Source organism: Macrotis lagotis, chromosome X, assembly GCF_037893015.1.
Source record: "Macrotis lagotis isolate mMagLag1 chromosome X, bilby.v1.9.chrom.fasta, whole genome shotgun sequence".
NCBI lineage: Eukaryota > Metazoa > Chordata > Mammalia > Peramelemorphia > Peramelidae > Macrotis > Macrotis lagotis.
In genome coordinates this window covers 686,110,053-686,131,555 of record NC_133666.1, presented here as the reverse complement: position 1 = coordinate 686,131,555, position 21,503 = coordinate 686,110,053, and the positions used below count along the sequence as shown (strand labels likewise).

Here is a 21,503-nt window from a genome sequence, read left to right as displayed (position 1 = left end):
GATAGATAGATAAAATATATATAGCTAAATAGATAAATATAGGATATAGATAAGAAACTGCAGAGATATATTACGTGACTTTAGACAAGTCCATTCTCTCTAGGTCCTAATTTCATAAAATGTAAGACTGGACCAAATGTCAAATGCTGATATGCTATTAGGTAGCACCATGGTTAGAGCATCGGGTCCGAAGTCAGCAAGATCTGAATTCAAATGCGTCCTCAAGTGGCTTAACCCTGTTTGCCTCAACTTCCTCATTTGTCAAATGATCTAGGGAAAGAAATGCCTATCTCTCTAGTATCTTTGGTAAGAATACCCCAAATAGGTTCATGAAGAATCAGACATGATTGAAAAAAAACTTAACAATCATAGAATTATAAGATTTTAGATCTTAAGCCAGAAGGGACCTCAAAGACCCCACCTAGACCAACCTTCTCAATTTATAGATGAAGAAATTGAAGCCCCAAGAAGGGTGTGACTTGGGCCAAAGACCCATGAGTGGTAAGACTGAATTCGGGTCTTCTGACTCCAAACCTAGCTCTCATTTCCTACTACTTTCAACATTCTCATTTCCAAAGTTCTTTCAAGTTGTGAAATTCCAGGTTCCAAAAATAGTCTCTGTTCAGATGGTATAGCTGGAAGGGCATAGTTTTCTGTTCTAACATCCCCTCTTCAAAGGCCCCTCCCAGCTCTAACATTCCCTTCTCTGAGACTCCTCCCAGTTCTGACATCCCAGTTCTGACATTCTCCAATCTCAGAGCTTTTCTTTCTACAACTTAGAATTGAAATTTGATGAGTCTGATTCTCCTGATTCCCTTTACCAACCTTTTAACTAATGCCTATTTTTTAAACATGTGCCTCTGACACCTATTGGCTAAGCTGTTTGCCCCAGTTTCTTCATCTATAAAATCAGAATTATCATGAGACTGAAATGAGATGTTTCTAGAAAGCATTTAACGCATAGTAGGACCTATACAAATGTTAGCCATTACTATTATCAGAATTAGTAATAAGCATTTCTGCAATATTTTCATTTTTACCAAGAACTCTTCATCAATTTTACTGGAAAGGTAGGTGAGACATATTGGGGGAAGGGAGGGAAAGGGAGAACTGGGAAGGCCTCAGAGAGGAGCATCATTTATTCTAGAGGCAATAAGGATACCTCCACACTACAGGGAGGCATTTGAACAGGGTTTTCATCTTACCGGTATTAACAGAGAAAAAAGAAATCAATCATCAGAATTCAAGCACAGCTTCCTCAGCTGTTATTTGTCTAGTCTAGGAATCTCAGGTCATAGTAGGCCTGCAGCTGACCCTGGAGTTTACTCAGCATTTTGCAGAAGCCTAGAACAAATCACAACCGCATCCCAGCCACCACCAGGACTTCAAGGTGCCAACAGCTTAAGCAGAATTTCTGAGGCCAGCCCTTGAATTATTCTTCTGCCACGAGACCCACCGTGCATAGTTCCCTCCAAGCTCATTGGCAAAAACATTTGGCTTAACTCTCAGCCACAGAGCTAATTTCTTTTAAGAGATGAATACTTGTATGATACAAAGAGAGTTGGCCTAGGAAGCCATTGACCTTAAGCTCACTGGCCCCAGCCATTGGCAAGGTTGAGCAAATTACTCTGAGAAAGCCATTTCCTCCATCTGGGACTCAGTTTCCTTATCTGTCAGGTCTGTGGACAATTCTGCTTCTATGCTGTCATTGCTTGCGATTGGGTGATTCACAGACAAAATATGGTAGACTAAGAGTCATATCAGGTTTTTGGTTCACTTCTGAGATGGCTTGGTCTGCTTGCTCATTCTGGGACTTGCTTCCTTTTCATTTTCACTGGAAGAGACATCTAGAGCAAATCCTAGTCCCCTCACTTTTACACCTGAGGTGCAGAGGAAGGGTCAAAACAGAGTCAGAATTCAAACTAAAGTTCCATGACCAGTGATTAGATGTAGAACCTGGACCTCAAACTGTACCTGGATGCCTGCCCTCCTCATGGGAGGAGGAGGAGTGAGGTCAGAGAATCAATGGGACATCAACAGAGGGCTGAAGGGGAAAGGCAATGAGAGTCCTTCCCACTACACCAACCTTAAAATGTTCCCTGTTCTAAGGACCTGCCCACCACTAACATTCTGTGTTCTAAGACCTTCGCCTCTCTGACATCAACAGTCTATGTTCTAAAGTCCCTTCTAGAGTCTGACATTGTGTTCTAAGATCCCTCCCACTGTGACATTCTACATTCCTCATTTAAGTTCTCTACTTACTCTGCCATTGTATCCCAAGGTCTAAGTTCTCTCCTAGTGTTTGGCATTCTCTAAAAATCTTTGGGTGTCCACCCTGGGCCAGACCACCTCCTGGGACTTCTCCACCAAGAGCTTTCCACCCGTTTCCTTTGCAAACAAATTTTCAATCCTAAATCAGATGCTGCCATTTCATCTTGATGGCTTCTCTTCAGAGGTGGGGAATCATTCAGGCTAATGAGCTAGAAGGACCATCAGACACAGACTCTGCTCCCTGAAATAAATTAGGACTCAGTGAAGCCTTCCAGTATATTCTGAAGTCTGCACACACACACACACACACACACACACATGCACACACACACAAACGTGTGCATGCACACTTACACTTATATACAAACATACACACATTCACACAAACACACTTACACATTCATACACAAGCACACACATTCACACAAACATACATACCTACACACTCATACAACCAGCACATATACATACCCTACCATATCACATACACACCCACACTCACACACTCACATACACTTGCCCACATACCCACATACACACACACACACACACACACACACACCCTTGCAATAGTGCCCGCCAGGCATCAGAGCTCCAAGAAAGAAAAAAATGCCCATTTTTTTTCTAATAGAAATGAAAGCAGCCACTTTGCCGGAGAAGGAGGATTTTTCCCACACGCTGGGGAAATATTTATAGCCAGCCGCCCTGGCTGCTTCTCAGCTCCTGTTTCCCTTGTCCCCAAATGAGGCACTTAAATCACTCTGCAATAATGTTGTCTCTTTAATAAGCCTCGTCAAATGTAGTTTTCACTGATGAGACAACAAAATCAGGGGAAACGATGCTGGGGCATGTTCGGTCTCTTTGTTCTAGCTCTCCCTGGCTAGCTTGGGAAGGGGGAGTCTAATGATTCCTGAGGATTATTATGTGTGTTGGGGCATACTTTGCCTTGGCTGTCAGCTCGGGTTCAGGCCCTTGGCCCATCTCTTCTAAGTTGGATGGCCATAAACAACTTCTCTGAGCTGCCATTTTCTCATCCATAAAATAAATAAGATAATATTCTATACTGGCCATTGAAGCAAGTGATTAGGCCTCTCCTGCCTTCCAGTAAGGCAGGGTATGCTTGTCCAATGGAAAGATCCCAGATGAGGGGAGAAGGGGGCAAAAGAAGGGGAAGGTAGGAACATATCTTTGAGCCACCAGGGACCAGGAGGGAAGCATACAGGGTAGAATTAGCAAGTAAGAGAGATCATCAACGATAATGTGTTGTATAAATATGAGCAAGGAGGAGAATGTTAATGAAGACAAGACAATGTGACAGAAATCAGGATACCTGGGTTCAGTTCAATTATCAGATTATGAGCTGAATGTTATTGGTCAAGCCAAGTCATCTCTGTTTGCCTCAGTTTTCCTTCGGTAATGTGAGGAGTCTGACTCAACGACCTCCACAGTCCTTTCTACTCTAAATCTGGTTTCCAGGTAAGATAGGTCCCTATTGCCCGTGAGTTTGCAATCACTTAGATGCAAACGTATTCTTCTCCCAACTCCTTGAATACAAGACTTGTAGTTTTTGCCTTTGGATCCCCATGGCCTAGTACACAAGCTGGTCTATGGTAAGATGTCCAAAGTGGAATGGGCTCCCATGAAACAGACCCATCACAGGAGGCCTTCAAACAGTGGAGAAATGATTCCTGTAAAGCATCGGAGGTCCCTTTCATCTCTGACATTCTGTGATTCTCTGATGGGCTAGGCATTCAATAAAGGTTTATTGAATGAATTTCTTTCCTCCAGCAAAGATTATCATGGGAGTTGGGATTCTATGCCAGTATAACTTGTTCTCATTACAGTGTGGATAGAGTGTTGGAGTTGGGTTCAAATCCCACTTCCTACACTTACTATTCATGTGAATATTCGCCAGTCAACTGGCAAGCTAATTTCCCTGGGCCTCAGTTTCCTCATCTGTGAAACGGGATGGTCCATAAGGGTCTCAGATTCTGTGATGCTATGAAATCCAAAACCTGTTCTTTTTGAAGGGGCGGCCAGATCCCACCTGAGATAGCTCAATATGTAAAGGATAGTCCATCAAGCTATTTAGCACCTACCTTATGGCAGCCACTTTAAAGACAGAATTAACTTTGGCCCACAGAGAACCCCCCACTTACTTACAAATGAGGTACAAAGGAAAGAATGCTGTCAGAAAACCTGGGGGCAAGTCCATACTAGCTTATCACTTAACAAATAACAACCTCTCTGATCTAGGCTTCCCTCTTTGCACAATGAATTGGGTTGAACAAGGGGCTTTCAAAGGTCTCATGGAGATCTGAGTCGATGAAATTCTAAATATATTGCTCACCCACTCATACACACACACACACACACACACACACACACACACACACACACACACGGAACCTAGGAGAAATGGCCAGCTCAAACTTCCATCCATGAGAATGAAATCATTTCTGGCTAGCAGAGATGAGATGCGGATGGACATTCCCCAGTGGCCACTCCTTTCCCTGCCTGTTTATCGACCACGTTAACCGAGCTAATCCCGGCCTCCAAAGGGTCATACTGATTGTGATCCAGGGCCTGTAATGAGAACATGTTACACTGGTATATAATTCCCGACTCCCATTACAATCTTTGTCATGAGAATGAATGGAGCTCACTGGGTGATGCTTCAGCAAACCTCCACCAAATATCTCTGCTGAGAGCTAATTGTACTGGGTAAGAGCCTCCATACCTCATCCTTCACTTTGGGTGAGCAGACTTCTGACACTTTAATTAGGCTGCAATTGGGGATGGGACTGTGGAGGCAAAGGTAGAGCCAAAAGGAAGGAAGCCTTCTAGAAAGAGAGAGCTAAGCATGCCGGCCCATCCTGGGAAAGAAGGAAACCCCAAAGTAAGCAATCAGTGATGACAAACAATGTCAATAGCGATGAAGATCAAAATCGAAGGTGCTCAGATTATCATGACCAAACCCATCTCCAAAGAAGAGAGATGAGATAGCTTTCTCCTTTACAGGCGTGAAGGACAAGGGAGTGGAATATTGCATATGTCAGATGTGGCTAATATGTCGATTAGTTTTATTGAACTGCTACAATTCAAATAGCTAGGTGATTCAGTGGATAGAATGTCAGACCTGGAGTCAGTTAGCCTGAAGTTCAAATCTGGTTTCAGACATTACTACCCATGTGACCCTGAGCAAGTCGCTTAACCCCATGTGCCTCAGTTTCCTCTTATGAAAAATGATCAGCTAGATGGGAGGTCAGTTAGATGGCACAGTGGAAAGAGCAGCAGCCCTGGAAGTCAGGGAAATCTGGCCTCAGACACTTAATAATTTCCTAGCTGTGTGACCTTGGGCAAGTCACGCTTAACCCCATTGCCTTAAATAAATAAAATTTTAAAAAGAAAAATGATCAGGAGAAGGAAAATTCCAATCACAGAGTTTTTCCTTTATTTCAATCAGGGGTTTTGGGGGGAGGGAGGGTTGGTTTTGTTGGTTTTGTTTGTTTTGCTTTTTCCAAGGCAATGGGGTTAAGAACTTTCCCAAGACCACACAGCTAGGTAATTATTAAGTGTCTGAGACTGGATTTGAACTCAGGTCCTCCTGTCTCCGGGGTTAGTACTCTATCCACTGTGCCACCTAGCTGCTCCTATTTTCAATCTTAATAACAAATTTCTTTTTCAAGTCCAGCCTCCTCAAGACTACAAGCCCTATTAAGGAAGATAAGGCCCAATTGAGCAAATGAGTTCCTAAGCCAATCAACCAGCATTTATTAAACACCATTTATTATGTGCATCCTATGGGTCAAACACTGGGGACTAAAGGAAATATTATCTACTTTCAAGAGACTTATATTCTATATATGAAGCCATTGTGTCCTTAGGAACTTTATACCATGACAGGTCAGAGATAGTCATGATGATCCATCTATTTGAAGACTTTTCTCTTGACATGCCATTTGTGTTATGGACCAATGCTCTGACAGTCTGGGTTAAATCTATGGATAGGTCCCTTTTCAGAATAATGGTTTTAAGTGTATAAAATAAAACACCTTTAATTACAAAGGAAGCCAATTCCATTGAAATATAATTATCTGAACCTTTTTAAAATATATTATTTAATATATTTAATTTTAAATGTTTTAACTACATATGTGTGTGTATATATATATATATATATATATATATATATATATATGTAAATTTAAGGACTCCAGGTAAGAGCCCCTGATTTTTTTTTATCTTCACTCTTCATCAATGTTTGGTCTGCTCATCTTTTTGTAGAATAAAAGACTGAGTCATCTTTATCACTATGGAGAAAAGCAAAATCAATTCTCTTTTTGGTTGAGTAAATCATAGCCTGACCCAAATGAAGAAACCAGTCATAATCATCAATCATGGGTCCAGGGCTCGGTCCCAGTGGCTTCCTCAGCAGCTGGTAGCACGGCTGCTCCCAGTCCAGGATAATCTTATCAATATTCCCCATACTGGAACTTCAAGGTTGACTAAATACCCCTTTATCACAATGACTCTGTGAAATGGGTTCTGCTAGAAGCATTACCCCCAGTTCAGATGAGCAAAATGAGGTTCAGCAAGTTTTGGGTGACTTGCCCACAGCAAGAAGAGAGCTCAGAATAAACCTGATCCCCTCATTTTATAGAGGAGACTGAACCTCTGAGAGATTAAGTAACCTGTTCTGATCACACAAATAGTGTCTGAGGCAGGATTTGAACCCAGGTCTTCTTCCTGACTCCACATCTAGCCCTCTCTCTACTCCATAGGCTGCCTCCCCAAAGTTCATCTGCCCAATTTGTCATTTAATTTTTCTTCAGTTCATTCTTTCCTGTCTTTTCTTGGTAGATGACTAAGCAAAGTAGATGAAATTATCCCAAATCAATCTCTGTCCTTCAATTCTCATCCACCATCACTCATGCACAAAATTCACTGCATTTGGATCTGGGATCATTCTCCTTCCTGAGGAATACAACGCTATCTGCTTCTGGGAGGGCAGAGAGGTTTTCCAGTTGAGTCCCTGCTCACCCTTCTCATGAATCATGTCAGAAGATGTCCTTGAGGGCAGACAGTGCTGTGCCCCAATTGGTGATCCCAGGAAGAAAGGATGATCCCCTGAGGGCCAGGAACCAGGCCAGGTCCTGCTTTCTGCTCAAGAGCCATGCTGCACTCCTCCAACCTCATTTTCACTGACCTCTGAACCTCTAGGACAATCATCACCTGGAGCACCTGTTGCCATTCTGGACTGTCAAGGATGTCTGGTGCTTGTGTCAGTTTGACCCAATTGGGGAAGAAGGAAAAAAGGCCTGAATTGAGTGTATTATAAGGACCAAAGTCAAGCTTTATCATGTTACTACTAACATTCCACTAGGCAAGGTACTTCATCACCCTGTTCCTCAGTTTCCTCCTCTGTTAAAAAAACAAACTCTGAAGGGGTATTTGGGTCATCCTTGAAGTTCTAATATGGGGACTAGATGGGGACTAGGGTGGACTAGATGGCTCCTGAGGGTTCAATTATGCTAGTCGGGACCTTGGACACGTCATTGTCTATTCTCTACACCTAACTTCCCTGCCTCATAAAATGTAGGAGTTGCTTTGCTTCCATAATCTTTCAAGCAGGTAACAACTGAGGACCCTCACTGGGAGGTGTCATTTTGGAAATGCATATTCATGACTCAATAAAGGGAGGTCTCTGAGTCCTAGGTAAAGAAAAGCAGTGATTCTATACCTCCTCCCCTGCACTGAAATCAGCAAATCAATCAACAACCACTTATTCAGTACCTACTATGAGGGACACTGAATTCATCACTGGAGATGCCCTTGCCTTCAGGAAGCTTTCACTCTAATGAGATCCTTATTCCTCCTCATTTCCCATAACATCCTAGAGATGGCGACCCAACCTCAAGGGATAGCAGCAAAACCTCAAAGGTTGATGATGAGAAAGTTAAACTACCTGATTCTAAAATGGTTGTCTTGGTGGTTTTCTGACTCCTAAAATTAAGAAACAAGAATTTGAAGGGCAAGGACATTCTTTCATTATAAACTGGGACAACTGGGTGGTGCAGTAGATAAGCACTAGCCCCGGAGTCAGGAGGGCCTGAGTTCAAATACAGTCTCAGCACTTGATACTTATTAGCTTTGTGACCTTGGGTAAGTCACTTAACCTCTATTATCTTGCCCCCCCAGGAAAAAAAAACAACTAGGCCTAGTTGTTGCTAAGAAGATTTTCTGGGGCAGCTAGATAGCACAGTGGATAGAGCACTGGCCTGGAGTCAAGAGGACCTGAGTTCAAATTTGACACTTAATACTCACTTAGCTGTGCCATCTTGGGCAAGTCACTTAACCCCATTGCCTTACAAAAGCTTCCCCCCAAAAAAGAAGTTTTCCTGCTCCTGGATGGTTTTCCCCCCTGAGGCCAAACAGAATCAGGCTAATCCCCTCCATTGCCCCTACTCCTTTTTCCATGACCCTTCAGATGCATGGACATCCCCATCATGGCTCTTCTGAGTCTCCAGCTCTATCTCGTTGGTCCAGCTGTAGCCCTTTCAGCCAATTCTTATATAACATGTCACATGATTTCCCATTCATTCAGCATCCTGGTGGCCACCCAGTTTATTAGCACCCTACTTAAATATTGGTGCCCAGCACTTTAGATGTGACCCCACCTGGGCTGAATCCATCTGGGTTGGATACTCCCTACTTCAGCAGCTATGTCTCTCAATGAAGTCTAAGATCCAGGGTGTTCTCACCAAGCTTGCAGTCTACTGACATCCCCAGATCTTTTCTAAGTGACTATGGTCTAGCCATGCCTCTCCTAGTTACATCTTCTAAAGTTGACTTTTTTAACCAAAATGCAAAACTTTACATTAGTCTACCACCATACTTGTGGAGGATGGACCTCCAAGGTGGCAGTAAATTTACTTCTGACCAAACGCTACCATCAGAAAAGGCTAGAATCTTATCATGCTAGAATAGAACTAAAAAGGAGCTCTTAGATCACCTTCATTCAACATGCCCACTTTAGAGGTGAAAAAACTAAAACTCAGATACGTCAAGGGACTTGCACAACGCTCCATAGCACATTCATGTCAGAACAGGACAATAAAGGTCTTGATTCCCAAGTCAGGGCTATAGACTCAGACTGATCATAATCTGGGGAAGAACTCATTGAGGAACATTTCACAAATAGCAGCTCTGACCCTCTTGATCTCTGTGTCCTTGGACAAGTAACTTCTCTGCTAAAAACCTGTTTCCTTATCTAATAATGAAGGAAGTTGTATGGTTCAGTGGAAAGAATGTTGTTTCCAGATTCATAGAACCTGGATTCAAATCCTGACTTTCTAATCTACTAGCTGTAAGACATTGGATAAAAGCTTCACTTGCCTAGGCTTTGGTTTCCTTATCTCTAAATGATTGGGTGGCACAAAAGAGATTCTTTTTTTTAGGTTTTTGCAAGGCAATGGGGTTAAGTGGCTTGCCCAAGGCCACCCAGCTAGGTAATTATTAAGTGTCTGACACCAGATTTGAACCCAGGTGCTCCTGACTCCAGGGCCTGTGCTTTATCCACTGTGCCACCTAGGTGCCCCATAAAAGAGATTCTTAAGGATCCTTCCAGTTCTAATTTTATGACTTGATGATTCCTCTTTGGGCCTCATGTTCTTCTCCAATAAGATAACAGGATGTAGATTACATGATTTCTGAGATCCCAGGAGACCTAATTTACACCAAATGGAAAAGACCATCTACCAACATCCTCTGCTTGATCTCACTTCCTACACCCTTCACTTGATGACCTTAACTGCCTTCAAGGTCAGGAGGGACTTCTTATAATTTCCTAAAAAACTCAGAGAATACAAAGAATGTGCCAGTATATGCATGTATTCATGTATTTGTACATGCCTCTACCTCCCCTTCCCTTCTCCCTCCCATCCCCTCTCTCTCCTTGGTCTCTTCCCCAGATACCTTGCTCTCCAGAAGGTCTGTGTTCTGTCGAAGCTCATTCCGTGACTTCTCAGAGTTCTCTAGTTTCTTTCTCAAGGCCACGAGCTCTTCCTAAAAGTCCAATCAAAACACAATGCCAACTGAGAAGGGGAGGTATGATCTTCTTGTGGCACAGAGGTGAAGTCCATGAAATGGATCATGAGTCACTGTCTTCTTTGGAAAACCCAACAGAGATGACCCCAGAGTCCAGAGCCCACTCCAAAGATGAGCTTCTGAGACTGGCCTTCATAGGTCAGTTGGATGATGGTGGATGATTAGCATTAATATCAATGACAGTGATAACAATGATAACAACCGCCAATATTTCTGTGGAGATTTTGAATGAAATGGATGATAAAGAGTCAGGAAGGTCTAAGTCTAAGACCTACCCCAGACACATAGTATCTGTGTGGCTCTGGAGCAGACATTTAAGCTCTGTGTCCTGGGCTTCTCTTTAGACTAGAAGTCACAGAGCAGATGCTATCTGTAGTGGTAGAAAAATTTCCCCAGTGGGATGTCTCTATACTAACGAAATCACAGGGCTGATGGAAACTCAAAACATAAACACTGCTGGGAATCTTTACTGCTTTAAAAGCACCAGAGATAAATGACTTCACCTAATATAAGAATGCAGCTTGTGACAGAAAATGGTCAATTTATTGGACTCGGATCCAAGCTGTGTCTTATCTACAGAGATAACATCTCCACGAGGCCATCCCCAGTGGTCCTGACTGGAAAAGACACTTTTTGTGTGTTTGTATTTGTGTGCGTGTGTGTGTGTGTGTGTGTGTGTCTGTGTGCTCTCACTGTTGTCTGTGTCTCTGTGTCTCTCGATGTCTGTTTCCTATCACTGTCTCTTTGTCTCTCTTCTCTTTCCTCTCTTTCTCTCTCTGTCTCTCTGTGTATCACTGTCACTATCTCTCTCTCTCTGACTATGTCTTCCCTTTTCTCTCCTTCCTTTTTCTGTGTCTCTTTTTCCTCTCTCTCTTGTATCTCTGTCTCTATCTCCTCTCTGCCTCTGACTCTCTCACTTTCCTCTGTCTTTATATCTCTGACTTGGGCTGTCTCTCCACCCCTCTTCCTCTCTAACTCTATCTCTTTTCTCAGAGTGTGTCTGTCTGTCTCTTTCTCTCTCTCACACACACACCATACACACACGAGAGAGAGAGAGAGAGAGAGAGAGAGAGACAGACAGACAGACAGACAGACAGACAGACAGAGACAGAGAGAGAGACCTGATCCCAGATCACTTTCTGGTCAAACCTCTTCCAGAATCTCAGAATGGGAGTGAGGCTCTGAAGCCCTCTAGCTCAGTCTCCACCTGAAGAGGCATTCCTTTGAAAAGGGTCATCCAGCCTTTTCTAGAAGCTCTGTAGTGAGAAGACCCCCAGCATTTCCTTTCTTACCCCATTGTACTAGGAGAAGATGCCTCTTGACAGCCAGTGAAAATCTGCTTTTAGTCTGCTAGGACCCATTCATTCTACTTTCAAGTGTTAATCCTTCCAATCTTGGAGGATGACTTGCTCACTCCATCCCTCCCTTCTCCAGAAAAGAATCCTCATTTCCTTCATCTGCTCCTTGCTTGACCTGTTCTTCCTCCCTCCTCATCTCTATCTCCTGGTTTCCTTCAGGTGCTGGCTCAGGTCCTGCTTTGTACTGGAAGCTTTTCTCTATTGATTTGCTCTAATTTATCCATTCCACAACTTGTTTGGACAGAGAGCTTTATATATTACCTCCTCCATTAGACTGTGAACTCCTTGAGGGCAGGGTCTGCCTTTTGTGGTACTAGCAATGACCACAGTGTCTGGTATACAGAAGGTGCTCAATAAATAAATATTTCTTGACTCACTGTGATAACCAACAAGTCCCTTCACTATCCTGCTGGTCATCTTGTAATGTGGAGTCTAAGACAGATCAGACACACTAAATATTTTCTAATGTTCAGGATGTTTATTTGTGTCTATCTTTCCTCCCTGACCTTACTGTAAGTACCTTGTGGTGAGTAATGATTAGATAAACTCTGTGAAATGCTTTGCAAACCTTAAATCTCTATATAAATCTTAATAATTATTATTATTAATAATTTATCCTTCTATCTCCCTTCTGTGCCAATATTCAGCTGATGTTCTTAAATAATTCCTGTATGGCTGGATGCATGAATAAATAAAAAAATTGAAGATACTGTCTTCACATAGCTAAAATTTCCTCAGAGTCTTCCCTTTGTGTTAAGATATTGTTTTCAGAAGGTCCCTATTAAAATGGAAATATGTTCCTGGGACTGATAACTCATCAGTGAACTCATCAGTATCCAGAATCCCCCAGCAAAGACTAGATGAAAATAGGCTGTCTTTGCTAAGTAGAGGAATAGTTAAAACATACTTATTTCCAGACTGTATAATGCTGTCAGTAGGATGATGGGAACAATAGCAGGATCGGAATCTCATCAGGTTGTGGTGGCCATGAAGAGACTAGATATGGGCAAAGGGGAAAGTGGTTAAAAACTAAACCAGAAGGGAGAGAGTTCCAGAATGGCCATAAATCCGTCTTTGCTCTTGAAAAATAGGCAATGTGGCCTGGGGACAGAAAGCTTGCCTAAGACACTAGAGAGTCTCAGGACTTTACCCAGAATAGAGCATCTGCTCTGTGACTTCTAGTCTAAAGAGAAGCCCAGGACACAGAGCTTAAATGTCTGCTCCAGAGCCACACAGATACTACTACTTGAGAAGATGGGGAGAGAGATGAGGTATATATTTGATCATTGGAGAAGGAAGAGAATCCTAACAGAAGGCTGCTGCCACTGCTAGAAGAAGGGTCAGAAAGTGAACGAAATAGAATTCAAGACAGAGTTGTCTGTGCTCCAAAAATTTTCTGCACTGTGGCAAAGCTCTAGTGGCCCATCCTTGTTACTCCCATGGTAAATACCGAAAACATCTTTCTCATCTGAGATATCAAGCCAAGTTGGGAGGAAATTCTCTTAGCCTGCCCAATAACACACATACCTCCTTTGCCCGGAGCTGGTCCTCCCCAATGGTGATACTCAGTAAGGGTCGAGTGTAATTCAACAACTGCCACCAGGGCCAATCCTTCACCACCTGGAAAACCATTAGATTTCTCTGGATACACTGGACAGCCAGCTGTCGGATCTGAGGAGGGAAGAAAAGGGGGAAAGAACTGAGAGTCCAGAATTTTTTCAGTTAAAAAAAGATTGATCCCCATGGAGCAGAAATGAGAGACCTTGCCCCAAGGGGAAAGAAGTAGCAGGAAATTTCACAAAAGGCAAAAGGAAGAGCTTTAAACTTTTAAAGGATGGAGTTACAATAAATGTAGGCAATTCATTTCAATACCACAAGCATTTATTAAGCACCTACTACAGGCCAGCCATCATGCTATGGACTGGTGATATAGAGAAAAAGGTGAGATTCCCTGCCTTCAACAAATATCCTGGGAACCCTTCTTAGATGAAAAGTGTCTTAAGACAGTGGGAAAAGAAGTCTGATGGGATATTGGGAGAGCATTCTGGGAATTTCTTTCTCCAGTGGAAAGCTCCTTGAGGGCAGGGACTGTATTTTTATCTTTATGTCTCCAGTACCTTGCAAAGGACCTTATACATAGTAGGTACTTTATGATTCTTGAATTGAAGGGGATCTTAGGCAAATTGAAAAAACAATGGGATGGACAGGAAAAATCTCAAATTTGATTTTATTCTCATAGGTAAGAAATTAAGGGAAATTTTAACACCCATTCTTCCTTCCTCTCCCTCTTACTAAGAGTAGGACGGGTCAAATATACATTGGAGGATGCACAATGATTTATGGAGGGATACCAAGAATGTTAGAGGAATGCCAATTGCCTTTTATGACCATCCCAGACTCCCACAAACTATCAGAAGCAAAAGCCCAGATGGGACGATAAAAGAGCTAACCCATTGTAAGCAAGGGACATTCTCAAATCCCTTACCTTCAGTTTCTTGAATTGCTGACGGGACAAGAATCCCTTGCAGATAGCTTGAAAGAGAATTATATTCCGAGAGACTAATTTCTCACGTTGCCTTTCCAGTCTGGAGATGATGCCTGACTTCAGGAAAACCTGAAAGGATGGGAGGTCATTAGGAATGATCCCTGGAACTTTCTGGTTAGTAGCAATGTTCAAGGACTCTAGGAAATGAGCAGGATTATGTCTCTGTCCTGCTGATCACAACACCTGGGACCCAAGTCCAAACATAGATGTTCAGTATTGTATGACTGATAGACCAATAGGAATTGGAGATGAAAATACCTGAGTCAGACACTTAACAACTGTGTGCCCTGGGCAAATCACAACCTCTGTCTGACTCAGTTTCCTTATTTGTAAAATAAGAGAATCAGACTAGATGACTCTAAAGGCTTTCCTGGTTCTAAATCTACAATAGCATGACCCAACAGTATGACCAACATACCAAAGGTTCACAGTCAATCGGCTGCCAAAAAAAAAAATCAATGTTAGGTAAACCAAAGAAATTCAAATCACTTCTATTGGGAAACTGATAAGTTCCTTGGTAGTGGATGAGATATAGTGAGAAAAGGAGAGGACTAAGGATTGTACTCATACTAAAAAGAAACATGTAGAGTAGCTGAAAGAACATCCAACATGGAATAAGAAGGAACAGTGATCCTAGCTCCCTGTGTGTTCCAGGGTAAGCCCCTTACCTCTCTGGGCATCAATTTTCTCTTCTATGAAATAAGGAGATTCAAGTATCTGAACTCTGAATTCTCTCTTGGCTTCTGATCTGTTATCCTCTCAATCCCAAGTGTCACACTTAACTAGCTTCATGATCCTGAGCAAATCAGTCTACACCTCTGAGCCCTGATTGTTTCATACTATTACCTAATTCACAGGGCTGTCAAGAGGATCAACTGAGATTTTAGGATTGTAGAAATGGAATGGGAAAGGTCCAGTGGGAAAGGTCCAACCTCTTAATTTGACAAAAGAGGAAACTGAGGCAGTGAGAAGGGAAGTTACTTGCCAGAGTTGCGTCAGAGGTTAAATGTGAACTTACATAAGGCTCATAAAGAATTTTTTATGCAAGTACAATAACAATTTTAGAAAGCCCAGCATTACTGTTGGTGGAGTTGTGAACTAATCCAATCATTATGGAGAGGAATATGGAACTATGCCCAAAGAACATGCCCCAAATTGATCATATCCTTTGGCTCATCAATACCATTACTAGGCCTATATCCAACAAGATTTTAAAAACTGAGAAAAGTCCCCACATGTTCAAAAATATTCATATCAGCTCTTTTTGTCATGGCAAAGAATTAGAAATTGAGGGAATGCCCATCAACAGAGGAATGACTGAACCAATTTGTGGTATATGAATGTTATGGAATAATATTATCCTATAAGAAACCATGAATGGTCAGACTTAAGAGAAGCATGGAAAAATTACACAAACTGATACTGACCAAGGGAACAGAACCAAAGGAACACTGTACACATTAACAACCACATTGTTGAGTTCACCAGTTGTGATGGATGCAGTTTCTTTCAGCAGTTCAGAGATCTAGGACAACCTGGGAGACACCATTCTCATCCAGAGGAAAATAAAAACAAACAAACAAACAAAAAATAAACCAAGAATCTGAATGGATACTACGTTTATTTTTTTTAAAAACCTGCTCTTGTGTTTTTCCTATCTATCCCAGGGTTTTCTTTCTTTTCCCTTATTCCTAATTCCTCATATACAAAATGACTAACATGTAAACATGTTAAATACAAATGGAATATGCACGACTTTTACTAGATGGTTCACCACAGAGGGGAGGGTGGAAGAAAAATGTATAACATAACTGTGCAAGTATATGATCGTTGAAAAACATTCATACTAGGTAATTGGGGAATTTTTTTTTAAAAAAAGAAAATCCATTATTGCAGTAGACACTGAGAAGACAAAGAAATGCCAGAGCCATTTCTGCCCTCCAAGGACTTCCAATCTAGTTTAAAAGTCGAAGAGATGGGAGTGGCTAGGTGGTACAGTGGATAGAGCCCTGGCCCTGGAGTCAGGAAGACCTGAGTTCAAATCTGACCTCAGACACTTAATAATTACCTAGCTGTATGACATTGGGTAAGTCACTTAACCCCATTGCCTTGCAAAAAAAAAAACAACAACAAAAAAGTGGAAGAGATGGTAGAAAAGAAAATGCAAGGGAGCAAGGAATAGTGACAGTCAGAAGGCACAAGAGGGAGATAGAACAGATGACTGTAGCCTAGAAGGATGAGGAGAGCAAAACCCAGAGGCATTTGAGCTGGAGCTTGAAACCTGGAATTATATTTATGTAAATAGAAAGGAAAGAAGAATGTTCAGCCCTCTGAGATTATCTACCTAAACTCATTTCTCAAAGGAGAAACTTTATGTCCTGAAAAGGGATATAAGAGACCAAGGACACTGGGCAATGGAGTAGAGGATGCAGGGGTGCAAAGTCCAAGGTCAGTAGTGTTTCTCCTTTCTCACACTGTTTTTTTTTTGGTAGAAGTCCTGCCTGTTAGCAAAGGCTACAAAATAAACAGCACCTACTCTCAAACCCCAGGAGCTCATGTCCCTTTCATTGTACTGAACAAAACCTAACTCTAGGGTGCTTCCCACATTGGATTCTGATGGATGAAGGAGAGAGGTTCTGTTCATCTCCACCTATTTTAAGGCCTGACAATAATTCGGTTGATGTCTTAACAATCTACTGTGCAAGACTGAAAAAATGAGAGTTGGGGCTCTCCCTGCAAGAGCCCCCTCTTTGGTCATTTCCATCATCTCTGCCAAGACAATTAGCCTCATTGAAATAAAGATATGATTGACTCATAGCCTCCCTGATTACTCCAATAACGACTGCATTAATTTCACAAGCTAGTGAATTCGAAAAGCCACTATAAAAATCAATGGCCAAAATGATGAGAGAACCAAGTCCGTAGATTACAAAAGGTGGCCAGCACTGCCAAAACACTATTGATTAAGTATGAAGGTTTCATTAAAAAGATAATTGGAAGCTACTATGCACAGAATAGAAATCAGTCATTCTGCCCCACTGAGTCACGTCTTACAATCTGTCGTTTTTCTCTAGAGTCATCTCACACGCTGGAGGCCCAGATACAACCAAAAACACGATTTCAACATGGATCACGGTGAAGCCAAATACATAGACAAGAAATGACGAGAAAGTAGGAGCTGTTCACTTGTCCCAGTGCTGAAGCTTATTCGGTTTATGCACAGTCATTCCATTTCCCCTCTCAAAAGATTCTGACTGGCTTCAACCTGCCACTCACCCAGACTTCACAGACATCTTCTAGCTGTGCCCCCACAGGTATTCCCCATCCCATCTCCTTTTCTCCTGTGCCTCAGGTAGCTCCAAACCAATCAACACAACCATTGCTATTGGAGAGATTCCTTAATTGTTAAAGACATTAACATAAAAAGGTCAAGGTCTCCCTCTGCAGCCAAGGTTATTTCCAGTCTATATCTTGCCACTGGACCCAGATGAGTCCAGAGGCAAAAGTGAGGCTAGTGACTTAGCACAGCCCTCACTTAAATCTCGGTGTCTTGGTGGCACCTCCCTAATGTCACGATCCTCTCTAACAACAAAGAAACATAACAACAACGCTAACAATAATGATCAATCCCCTCCCTCACTCATCTCTGAGATCTTTCAATCCAAAATATCCTTCCCGTGCCACCATCCCCTTCCATGTACTATTTCCTTATCTAAGAATGGAAGCTCCTCAAGAGTAGAAACTGTCCTGATTTTACATGTAAGTCACTAGCAGTCAACAACTCTTTGACTTTAATTTATATTTTAGTAGTTTTGTTCATACATGTACATAGGCATACATATATGTGTGCATGTTGTCTCATCAGTTGAGTGTAAGTTTACTGAGAGCAGAGACTGTTTCATTTTTTTCCCTTTGTATCCCCAGCACCAAACACAATATTTAATACATAGTAGGTGCTTACTAAATGCTAACTGATTGTTGATCAGTATAATTCTTAGCATGGGCTTAATGAGTACCTTTTTGTTCATTTATTCATTCATTCATTCATTCCCTAGGGCCAATGTTATCCAGATTTCTTTTCCTCCCATGGAATTTGGAGATAATATCAATACTCCAATTATTCAGTAACATTAGATAAAAAGGTCTTCTACAGTAGTGTCATTTAGAAATTAAGAAAGATTAGACCTTTAAATGCTGAATACTTCTTATTAGGTTTTTGTAAGGAAAATGGGGTTAAGTGGCTTACCCAAGACCACACAGCTAGGTCATTATTAAGTGTCTGAGGATGGATTTGAACTCAAGTACTCCTGACCACAGGGTGCTCTATCCACTGCGCCACCTGACCGCCTCCTAAATGCTGAATACTTTTGAAAACAATATTTGATTTTATAAGAATTTTATAAGAATCTTGTGAAACACATAAACTTCTAGAGATTAAAATAAGTATTAATTGATTGATGTTAGATATAACAGAAGGAAGTAGTGTAGGGTAGTGGAAAGAGCACTGAATTTCTAATCAGGAGAGTCCTGGGTTTGAAATCCAGCTCTGATGCTTCCTAGATCTGTGACTACCAGCAAGACATTTAATCTTTCTTGACCACAGCTTACTCCTCTGTAATATTGGAATAATGCTTTGTACAAGTGCCTCCCTCACAGGTATTGGGTGAAGATCAAATGGGAATATTCAAAGTGTTGTCAAAAATTATAATAGAAAATGAGGACATTACTGTAAGGTTGGGAAAAAGAGAAATGTTCTTATTTTCAAAGGGAAAAAAGGGGAGTAACTATAATATGTTATATATATATATATGTATATATATATATATATATATATATAACTATAACAGTAACTATAATTCACATAGAGAGGTAGTTGGTTGGTGTTACTGGATCTAAAATAAAGACAGATATGAATTCAAAGTCTGCCTCAAGCAATCAGTAACTGTGTGACCCTGGGCAAGTCACTTCACCCCTGTATTTTTATTTCCTCAAGTATAAAATGAGATAATATTGGTACCTTCCATCCATCATTGTTGTGTCACGTACTACTGTCTCTAGTTCTCAGTTTCCTGCTCTTTTAAATGACTAACTGACCTCTCAGGTTCCTTCCAATTCTAAATCTATGATTTTATAAACCTAAATCTCCCTTGATATTCTTGTTCCCACATCTATTCATTCCCATTTTCCTTATCCAAGCCCCTTAGAATAATTTTCCTTCCTCCAGTTTCCTTCAAAGCTCAGCATAAACAAAACATATCCACATCTTAATGCTACCTCCTCCTCCCTGCTCCTCCTTCTCCTCCAGTCATCTTTTTCTAATCTGCTTGCTGCTGATATTATACTAATGAAAATTGGATCTAAAATCTAAATAAAATGCATGGACTTTGTGACTGAGCTTTTAGCTGCTCAAGGGTCATTCTACAGCAGTAGAAGTCAAGTAAATAGAAGGGGGGCTGTCTGTTTGTTTATTGGGAAGTCAGAGAGGTAATAAAGGATGGGGGTTGAACAGTTAGTCTCATTTAACAAAGAAATTGAAATCCAGAGGCTACAAGGAACTGTCCAAGGTTGCTCAGAGATCAAAGACAGAAATGAGACTGGAATGAAGGCTTTCTCCCTCAGGTAGGGTGGCTAATTGAAGCCTGCTCCAGTGCATGCCATAATGCCTGGTTTAGAGATGGGCCTAGCCCTTTTCATAATGTATCACTTGGAACTTTTGTCCCTGGAAATTTCCTTTTTCCTTTGTGAATATAAATGAATAAATATGGCTTACCAGAAAAAGTACAAACACACACACACACACACACACACACACACACACACACATACACACACACACACACAAATAATTTTACTTGAAAATACTGATGATTAAAGGTGCCTTTTCTAGGTTCTGCCTTTCTCTCCTATAGAAACCTCTCTTCCTGGAAGCTAGACTGGTGCTCTTAGGTAGGATTTCAAAAGAAAACCCTATTCCCCCTCAAGAAAGTTTCTACTGCCTCCCCCCACCCCATGACCGTGCCTGAAGGTGGCTCCCCTTGATAGTGCACAGGTTATCTAGAGATGAATCAAGCTCCTTAGAAAGCTCTGCTGGAAGTTTCTCGTGGTTTATTTTCCTGCTTACGTATGCAGTTCATTGCCTTCCACTATTTTTGTCTTCTACTCCTAAAATCCTGAGAAGAGCTATTTCCAAAAATTACAGTTTCTTTTTTTTTTAATTTTTTTAATTTTATTTTTTTTGTAAGGCAAGCGGGGTTAAGTGGCTTGCCTAAGGCCACACAGCTAGGTCATTATTAAGTGTCTGAGACTGGATTTGAACCCAGGTACTTCTGACTCCAAGGCCGGTGCTTTATTCACTACACCACCTAGCCGCCCCAAATTACAGTTTCTTAAATAATACTCATCTCAACCCAAATGGAGCATCAATTGTTTGTTTGCTTCTTTCCTTTTTAGTGTTATAGTTCCTATAGATAACAGATTTCAACTTCAGAGCAGAGAAAAGGAAGATGACCATTCTGGTCTAAAGTTTGCATCCCATGCCACGTAGACAATCATGACCCAAGACTCCTGGGGAATTGGAAAACTGAAACATTGTCCATACATCATGGAATCCTAATTCTAGAGTCTATCCTGTCCAACTCCTCTCATTTTGTGGTTGAGGAAACTGAGGCCCAGAGAAGTCTTGTGACTTGCCTAAAGTAAGGATCAGAGGCTGGATTTGAACTCAAACCCCTACCTCCAGAGGACTTCTTTCACTTCCATCTCAACAAATGTGGGAACTCTAATGAGTCAAAAAGAGAAAGCAGGTGAGCCTTCCTCCAAGCTACTGCCTGGACAAAACATCTTCAGTGACATCTGAGAAGTGGCCCATCCTCGGAGCCTCCTGGGAAGGTGCCACACTCCCTTGTTTGGCCTCTGCACTGCCCAGAGCCAGTGGAGACTTAGGATACTCCATTCTTTCTCTGTAGTCACACACACACACACACACACACACACACACACACACACACACACACACACAGAGAACCTCAGCTGGCTGCACAGAATATCCTTATATCCTCATCATTAGGATACAAAAGGAGGCTTTTCTCTCTTTCTCTCTAAAATGGCAGCTACTTTATCACAAAACCACTCACTTAAGCAGCAATGGCTACTAAATTCAGGAAATAATAGAGACGAGAGAATCTGATCTAGTCTCCTTTTCTATTAGTCCTACAGATGCC

General features: G+C 41.6%; 1 protein-coding gene across 1 annotated transcript in view; it reads right to left on the bottom strand.

Moving 5' to 3' along the window:
- Window positions 1-21,503, bottom strand: part of MYO18B (myosin XVIIIB) — a 362,548-nt gene that overhangs the window by 184,217 nt on the left and 156,828 nt on the right. The window contains 3 exon segments of the mRNA XM_074206167.1: window positions 10,249-10,338; window positions 13,266-13,409; window positions 14,224-14,352. Coding sequence (XP_074062268.1) covers window positions 10,249-10,338; window positions 13,266-13,409; window positions 14,224-14,352 — 363 coding nt within the window.